At 54.8% G+C, this 8,400-nt stretch overlaps 1 protein-coding gene across 1 annotated transcript; it reads left to right on the top strand.

Annotated features, from left to right (window-relative positions):
• Positions 1–484: 484 nt before the first annotated feature.
• Positions 485–8,030, top strand: SERPINE1 (serpin family E member 1). The gene is made up of 9 exons (XM_045875637.2): positions 485–645; positions 1,225–1,496; positions 2,089–2,322; positions 3,069–3,263; positions 3,867–4,065; positions 5,009–5,109; positions 5,227–5,313; positions 5,878–5,961; positions 6,301–8,030. Exons 2-9 carry the CDS (start codon positions 1,226–1,228, stop codon positions 6,336–6,338), a joined length of 1,209 nt encoding a protein of 402 aa, XP_045731593.1. The 5' UTR covers positions 485–645; position 1,225; the 3' UTR covers positions 6,339–8,030.
• The last annotated feature ends 370 nt before the right edge of the window (positions 8,031–8,400 follow it).

Here is an 8,400-nt window from a genome sequence, read left to right as displayed (position 1 = left end):
TGTGTCATCGACGGGCTGGCGGGCCCTTGGCAGGGAAGAGGGGAAAAACAGAAGGGAGTCCTCTGCGTGCTCATGTCCTAGACAGTCAAAACCCAGACAATCACATGGCACGCTCTGTGCCCTCTGGCCGCGGGGATGAGGCCAAGAGGAGGGAGGCGACCTGTTTCTCCAAAAGAAAAGGAAGAATGTAAACAGGGGAAGGTCATCGCAAACACCGGGTATTTGGGCTGGCCCTGCCCGGGGTCAACCTGGCAGATCATCCCAAAAGAGAGGGACACAGGCAGAGGGTAGCAAGTCCAGGGAGGCCCTTGGGCCAAGGCAAGCAGGGTTTGCCCCGTTGTTCCCGACCCCTCTCGCACACAAACACACACATGCCTCAGCCAGTTTGGCAGAGGGAGGTGCGGAGGGGGCCTGGCCAGACTTCCAGAGCCAGAAAGTGGGTGGGGCTGAGCCATGAGTTCATCTATTTCCTGCCCACGGCCGTATAAAGGGAGGCAGCAGGCTCCCGAGGAGCACAGCCGCGTCTGGCTGCAGGGCCAAGAGCACCGTCGAGAAAGCCACACCCCCTCTGGGGCCGCAGAATCGCCACCGTCAGCAGGAGCAACAGGACAGACGCCTATCACAAGGCACCTTTGAGAACTTCAGGTAAGAGAGAAATTTAAAAAAACCAACAACTCTCCATCTCTTCCTCGGGTTAAGGCGAAGAACGCCCCTCCGCGAAATGCCCTCCGTCCACGATCCCCGCTTTTCTTCTTTTCTCCCCCTGCTGGAGACCTGCAGACCTGAGTTGATGGAGGGCGGCCCCACCGACAACCCCACCACCCAGAAACAAGGGCCTGGATTCTCGGGCCTTCCGCATCAGGACACCCTGCCCACCTCTGGAAAGGGGCTTTTCATGCCCGCTAATTTGAATGAATGAAGGGTTGTGAAAGCGTTAGAAGAGAATTAAAAGCATTATGCAAATCAAAGGCGTTAGTATAATTTGGCCTTTTGTTCTGCCCCCCCACCCCCAAGGGAGAGACACTGTAGGGTGCTGCCAGGGGTTTGGGAGAGTCCCACAGGTGGAACTGCGCTTAAGACTCCCTGGGGCTGAGACGGAGGGGACAGGCTCAGAATCGGGGCCATCAGGGTTCCTTAAGGACTCTCGCCCCCGTGTTCATGCATCACCCCACCTGCCCGTCTTCCAGAACTCTCCCCTCACCAGATCCTTTCTGCTTGCTCTAGGATGCGGACGTCTCCAGTCTTTGCCTGCCTAGCCCTGGGCCTGGCCCTCGTCTTTGGTGAAGCGTCGGCCTCCCGCCCCCACCAGACTAGAGCAGTGCAACTGGCTACAGACTTCGGAGTGAAGGTGTTTCAGCAGGTGGCATTGGCCTCCAAGGACCGCAACATGGTTTTCTCCCCGTATGGGGTGGCCTCAGTCCTGGCCATGTTGCAGCTGACAACAGCAGGAGAGACCCGGCAGCAGATCCAAGAGGCCATGCAGTTCCAGATTAATGGTGAGAGATGGGGCAGAGCCGGGGTCGGGCGCTCACCCCGTCTTCTCGGGACAGGGGCGTCACCAACCAGAAGCAGGGGGAGGGCCAGTTCCTGCGCCACATCTCCCCAGCACACCCTGCATCACTGGGCCCTGGGTCCGTCACCGGGGGTACAGGCCAGGGGACGTGGCGTAAAGCAGATGTGCCTTACCACTTATTAACTGCATGACCTTCATGCCCCTATCTGCAAAATGGGGACAATAAAATTATCTCCCACACGGAGCTGCTGTAGGGATTCAATAGAATTATGCGGGTGAAATGCTTCTCATCGCTATTATTCTGATAAGAAAAAAATGTAGGGTTCAGAACTTAAAAGCAGAGAAAAATATTCTAACCCACAAAAGGGTCAGGACCTGAGATTTTTGAGGAAAAGAGGGAGACGCAGAAGAGATTAAGGTTTGGAAGGAAATCTCCCTCCATAGACCCCTGGGGGAGCAGAAGAGCCCCATCCAGATGGGCAGGATTGGGGCCTCCCCTGGGGGAAGTTGGCCCAACTCGGGGGCCCTTGGCTCAACGTAAGCTGATGTGTCCTTTCTGTCCTGTCCGGGCACAGAGGAGGGCATGGCCCCTGCCCTCCGCCAACTGTACAAGGAACTCATGGGGCCGTGGAACAAGGATGAGATCAGCACTGCTGATGCCATTTTCGTGCAGCGGGATCTGAAGCTGGTCCGTGGCTTCATGCCCCACTTCTTCAGGCTGTTCCAGACCACGGTCAAGCAGGTGGACTTCTCCGAGGTGGAGAGAGCCAGGTTCATCGTCAACGACTGGGTGAAGAGACATACAAAAGGTGAGCGGGGGGCGCCTGGGTGGCTCAGTTGGTTAAGCGACTGCCTTCGGCTCAGGTCATGATCCTGGAGTCCCTGGATCGAGTCCCGCATCGGGCTCCCTGCTCGGCAGGGAGTCTGCTTCTCCCTCTGACCCTCCTCCCTCTCATGCTCTCTGTCTCTCATTCTCTCTGTCTCAAATAAATAAATAAAATCTTTAAAAAAAAAAAAAAGGTGAGCGGGTAGGGAGAGGAGGCTGGGCCCGAGGGCCTGCAGAGGAAGGGGATCTGGAAACAAATCTCCAGCATCCCAACCTCTCCCCAGCAGCGTGCTCTTCTCTGTAGTTGGGTCAGGCGCTTTAAGAATCAGAGCATCTTTGTTTTCATAAGTAGGCCATCTCACGAACCACCTCTAAGGGCAGCCCTAAAAAGTGCTGTGAGTTGTCATAAGAACGGTTACGACCACAAGAAGAATACACAGCTCTCTCAGTCTCCAGCTTAGGGAGCAAAGTAAGGGAGGACTCACTCTCTGCGTCTGATCTTGGGCAGGATCCCAGGGCCAGAGCATGTGCTGAGCGGAAAACCCTCCCGAGACTCCTGGGAAGATGGAACAGGTTGAACACAGCTAGACTGGCTCACTTACGCCCCCAGTCTGCCTCCTGACCGGATCCCCTCAGAGACACACACATCCAATCTGAGGACCGAAGGGAACCCGCTAAGAGGATTAAAGCCTATCTAGCCCCCTCATGGCTCACCTGGCTTTCTCGTAGGCATGATTGGTGACTTACTGGGCAGAGGGGCCGTGGATCAGCTGACGCGCCTGATGCTGGTGAATGCCCTCTACTTCAACGGCCAGTGGAAGACACCCTTCCCCGAGTCGGGCACCCACCACCGCCTCTTCCACAAATCCGACGGCAGCACCATCTCTGTGCCCATGATGGCTCAAACCAACAAGTTCAACTACAGTAAGTTCAAGACCTCTTTCCAAAAGTCCCACCACTACTATACCTCATCCCCCTGGGGGGTTCCCTTTCCGGGGGAGGAGAAAACCCCGAATGTAGCCCAGCTTTGCCAAAGACTCCCCAAGCAGAAGCTGTTGGGATAACGGGAGCAGCCGAAAGTAGCTTTAGCTCATGCGAGAGGAAGCTGACATCCAGGAAGTCCCTCGAGCCCGCCTATGACCACGTGACCCCGGTCTCTGGTCCCCGAGTGTTTCTAGTGTGATTACAAGGGCAGGGGGGGCGGGGGGGCTCACAAATCCTGCTGGGGGCAGGCCTGTGTGGAAGTTGAGCTGAAGGAGAGAAGACTCGGAATGAGTTAGTGGCTGAGTGTGGGGGAGAGGGGGGTGAAGGCCAAGAAGGCCCAAAGGAGACAGAGTTACCAGAAGACATTGAATTGGCAGAAGAGAAGGGAAATGGGGATTAAAAAACTCTGACTGGGGGAGCCTCCAAAGCCCAGGTAGAAAGCTGGCTTCCAGAAAGAGGAGATAGAACTCGTTGCAAACCCAGTGCTGGGTGAGAACCAACAAGAGGGGTCATCTTCAGTGTGCCAATCTGCTGTCTTCGCAGCCGAGTTTTCTACCCCCGACGGCCGTTACTACGACATCCTGGAATTGCCCTACCACGGGGACACTCTCAGCATGTTCATTGCTGCTCCTTATGAGAAAGAGGTGCCTCTCTCTGCCCTCACCGACATCCTGGATGCCCAGCTCATCAGCCAGTGGAAAGGGAATATGACCAGGCGCCTCCGCCTCCTGGTTCTGCCCAAGTAAGTCATCCCTTGCTCTCACCACCCTTGCCAACACCCCAACCCCCTCTACCTGCCCCCTTCCCATCCCGCAGGGCTCCCTGAAAGGACCACCCCCTCATCGAGTTTCCCAAATGTGACATTTGTAGGGCAGGGACGTGTGTGGGAAGCTGATGGGAAACACTCCGGCCTGGGTTTGATTAAGATTCCTCCCATCCTCCCTCCTCCTGTTTCCAGTGGAGGGCGGCGGGGAATTTTTCTAGACCATGCCCCCACACTTACCACCCTCAGAATACCCAGCCAAAGCCAGCCAAAGGAAGAGCCGGAGAAATGGTGGAGGTGGGGGGGATAGATCGGCCTGTGAAAGACCCTCTCCCACCCGCATGGCTCAAGTCAACATCCAAACAATGGAGACAAAAGGAGCCCGAGCAGCTTCTTTCTAGCTGGCTTCCAACCAAGCAGATTTTAAAAATCCTTCTGCAGAAGCACAGAGGGTGGAGAAGGCTGAGGCTGGGTCATTCCAGAATTATAGGAAGCCTCCCACCACACTTAGCCAATTTCCAGATGCTTTAATGGCAGGCCTGGGGAAAGGGGAGAATTTAGCTGGTTTGCGGGCTCTTGCCCCTCCCTGGCCCCCAGCCCTAGAAAGTGAAACCCAAGTTAATGAGAGCCCTGATGGGAAGCAGGGGGAGCCCAAAGCCTCTCTGCTGGAGTCCTCTTCAGAATTAGCTCCCAGAAACACAATCTACAGATCAGGTTCCAGGGGGTGGGGAGATGGCAGAGAATGTTCATTTCTATTAGGCCTTACATGCAGATTTGAAAAGACGAGCCTCCCTCCACTTCCACATCTGTCCCCATCCTGTCGGGCCAGCCAGCCAGCCCAGGGAGGGGATACGATGTCAGGGACTGGGAGAGGCTGCAAGGGGCGGCCTGAGCTTGAGCTGTTTCCTGCTCCTGTTCCCAGGTTCTCCCTGGAGAGCGAAGTCAACCTCCGGGGGCCCCTGGAGAACTTGGGGATGACCGACATGTTTAGGCCACACCAGGCGGACTTCTCGAGTCTTTCAGGTAGGAGATTTTCCTTTCACTTTCTTCCGCTGGTGGACTGTGGGGCCCCTAAGAGGACAAAGGAGTGTGTCCCTGAGAACCCCAGCTGATCTGCCCTCGGATCCACTTGTGTTTCAGATCAAGAGGGACTGTATGTGTCCCAGGCACTGCAAAAAGTGAAGATCGAGGTGAATGAGAGTGGCACGGTGGCATCTTCCTCTACAGGTGAGTCAGGTTCAGGTGAGGCCTGGTGGGTCTCAGCCCAGGACTTCCAGGAGGGGCCCACATCTGGGATGGATTCCACGGCTCTGCTCTACCAGCCTCTTGCCTCTCCCCATGGAGCGGCACCCCCTCCCGCCCCCGGTGCCAAGGGCATCGCCCCAACCCCACCAGAGTTTCTCAGCCTAGAAGGTGAGCCCACTTGGCCTGGGAGCCCAGTCCCTCACCCGATGGCTCCAGAGGTCCCCTGAAGGTGAAAAGCCCCCCCCCCCCAAGGAAGCCTGGCTTCTCACGGTGGCTAGTCAGCTTAAGGAACTGGCTCACCAAGACGCTCTAAAAGGGCTCACCTAAATGGCTGTGAGGAGTGGATAGATCTCTACGAAACTCCTGGAGGAAACCAGGCCTCCAAGAACTTCCCTAAACCGTTCAGGTTCACGGCCAGAACGACCAAGCCTCCTAGTCACCCCCCAAGGCTGCCATCAGAAGGCTGGTGTCAGGGGATTCCTGATGATCAGTCCAGGCGCCAGTGCCCAGTCCCTCTGTTCTAGATCATTGTTCCTTCTCTCTTAGCCATCATCGTCTCAGCCCGAATGGCCCCCGAGGAGATCATCATGGACAGACCCTTCCTCTTTGTGGTGCGGCATAACCCCACCGGTGAGCCGGGGCTGTGATGCTCCCCTGCCCTCTCCCCCACCCCCGCCCCATTTTCTCGCCCCAGGCACCAGTCTAGACAGGTGTAGACACTCCCTCCCACCCCAATGGGACTCCAGACAAAGAATCCATAGCTCTGCTCCACCTCTTCCATTCAGGGACGATGCTCTGTCACCATCAGAGCACCGTGCCAGGACCCCAGCCCTAGCTTAGTCACAACAGCAGCTGGGACTCCAGACAGCTCACTCACGCTCTCACATCTCAGTTCATCCATAAACATGGGCCTGGGTGAGCTATGCCCTTTCTTCCCGTTCTCATCTCCCACGCTTCTTCCGTCCTCAGGAACGGTCCTTTTCATGGGCCAAGTGATGGAACCCTGACCGTGAGAAAAGCAGCCCTCATCTGGGACAGAACTGGAGATGTATCCGAGAAAGAAGGAACTCCAAAGGGGAAAAATATATATATATTTTAATTAACTTTTCTGGAAGAAAAAAAAGGCATTTGCCTTTTTTTTTTTTAAGAGAAAAAAAAGGTAAATCTTTCAAATCTGCCTCCCAGACCTCAGCCTCTCCCAGGAGTGGGGAAGAGGACCTTTCAGTAAAACTCTCTCATGGAGCCCCCAGGAGAGACTCCGAAGCACAGCTGGGTCTCCACACCAGACTGTAAAACTCTGTACAACCCACCAGCACAGCTGCTTCTGCCCAGCGCTCTGCCCTCCGGGTCTTCGGACCTGGACCCTGCTGAGACCCTGGCAGGATGGCACCCCAAGGCTTATGGGAGCTTTTGTGTGCTTGGTAGAAACGATTTGTGTTCCAGTCACGTTGCTGTCACTCTCACACTGCCTTCCACTGCTAAGGAGGCTGGCGGCGAGCCAAAGGCCAGTGGGAGAGGCGCCCTTTCAGCTCGAGGTCTGTGCTGCCCCAGCTCAGAGGTCACGCGGATGGGCAGTGCCCCTGCCCACCCCGTGTGGAAACCCGCCCTGGCTTGGCCGTCTCCCTCCCAAGAAACAGTGTGCGTATGTTCTTTTGGAGTGCAGGTGACTTGTTTACTCATAGGAGCGGGTTTCTGCTTCCCACTAACTTTATTTTGGAGGAATGGAGGAAGAAAAGTGAGATGTGTGCCTGGCTCTTGGCTCTCAACTCCTGGTGGGGAGGATGGGATGCCAGGGATGTGCTTCAGTATTTATTACATCCTCGTCCTTGTGTGCTTGTGAGAGAGAACGAGGATGCTCAAGAAAAACGTATTATATGAACTTGCTTGTAATGTTCCCTGGTGGTCTGTGTCTTGCATCTCAGGAGTCTGGCCCCTTAACTAGCTGCCCCTCTGGGCGGCAAGCGTGGTGGGGCCCACACTGCCACCTTGTGGCTTCCCGAGCCCGATGGCTCCTCTCCCTTCCTGGCCCTTCCACTTGATGGCTAAGACCCCCGCCAAGATTATCCACCTTTAGGGACCAAAAGGATGTGGTGGGTCAGAGAGACTACAGCGAGGACAGAGTAGTTTCAAAATTTTCCAATATATTTAGGAACAGGAGAGCAAGGGGCTGCACGACCTAGCAGGACGGAACTTTCCCCAATTACAGGGTGATTCACAGCCGCATTGGTGACTCACTTCGATGTGTCATTTCCGGCTGCTGTGTGCAAGCAGTGGACACGTGAGAGAGGGTGAGAGAGATTGAGAGAGAGAGGAGAATGAGAGAGACCATGAGCTTGAACTTAACTACCCTAGCTAGATAATCTTTCTGAAAACCAGCAAGCTAGAGGCCATGGTATGAAGACCAATTTGTTAAAGAATTGCACAGAGATGTCGAATGAATGAATGTAATCCAAATAGGACCCTAATAACCTCCCTCCCCCACCCCCGTGCTCTTCAGTGAAAAATCTTTGTTCTTTGTTTGTTTGTTTCTCATAATGCACTGGACATGACAGCTACACACAGTACCCATAAGGATACCCAAATGTGGGGTCCAACATTCTTGAAGTTGTGTTGAATCATATGCTTTTTCACTTTTGATATATAAACGAGTAAAATATTTAAAAAAAATAATAAAATAAATTAATTAAAATATTCCAAAAGAGTCCCTGTCTTTACTTTCCACATTTCACACAGTACAAAATCAGAATTCCATCAGTCCATAGATTTCTCCACTAAAGGGGATCTTTACGCCCACAAGCCCAAGGCACGGAGACTTGCCCTGGGCAAGTCGCTGGGGCTGACCATGGGGCCTCTGCAAGAAGGCCCATGGGACATGTTGTGCAGGGCGAAATTCTCCCCCTGGGCGTCACCCTCAAAAAGGAAAGAGGGGTCCTTCAAACACCTTCCACCTGCCCTGACACCTGCTCATGCGCACTGTCCCTGTGGGTTCCCATCTCTGTTCATGCCATTGCCTTCCCTGTCAAATGCCCCCACCCCTGCGCCTACCCCACCCCCCACTTCTCAAAACCC

This window comes from Mirounga angustirostris, unplaced genomic scaffold (genome assembly GCF_029215605.1).
Source record: "Mirounga angustirostris isolate CCGP_5_RB_7025 unplaced genomic scaffold, mMirAng1.0.hap1 SCAF_5, whole genome shotgun sequence".
Taxonomy (NCBI): Eukaryota; Metazoa; Chordata; class Mammalia; order Carnivora; family Phocidae; genus Mirounga; species Mirounga angustirostris.
This window is presented reverse-complemented; position numbering and strand designations above follow the sequence as displayed.

What these genes read in the sequence shown, in the direction of transcription:
- SERPINE1 (XM_045875637.2), top strand. Translation starts at nt 1,226, where the DNA reads ATGCGGACGTCTCCAGTCTTTGCCTGCCTAGCCCTGGGCCTGGCCCTC. An exon ending in CGCCTCCTGGTTCTGCCCAA is followed by an intron (nt 4,066 to 5,008) that starts GTAAGTCATCCC and finishes TCCTGTTCCCAG; the next exon opens with GTTCTCCCTGGAGAGCGAAG. An exon ending in GGACTTCTCGAGTCTTTCAG is followed by an intron (nt 5,110 to 5,226) that starts GTAGGAGATTTT and finishes CTTGTGTTTCAG; the next exon opens with ATCAAGAGGGACTGTATGTG.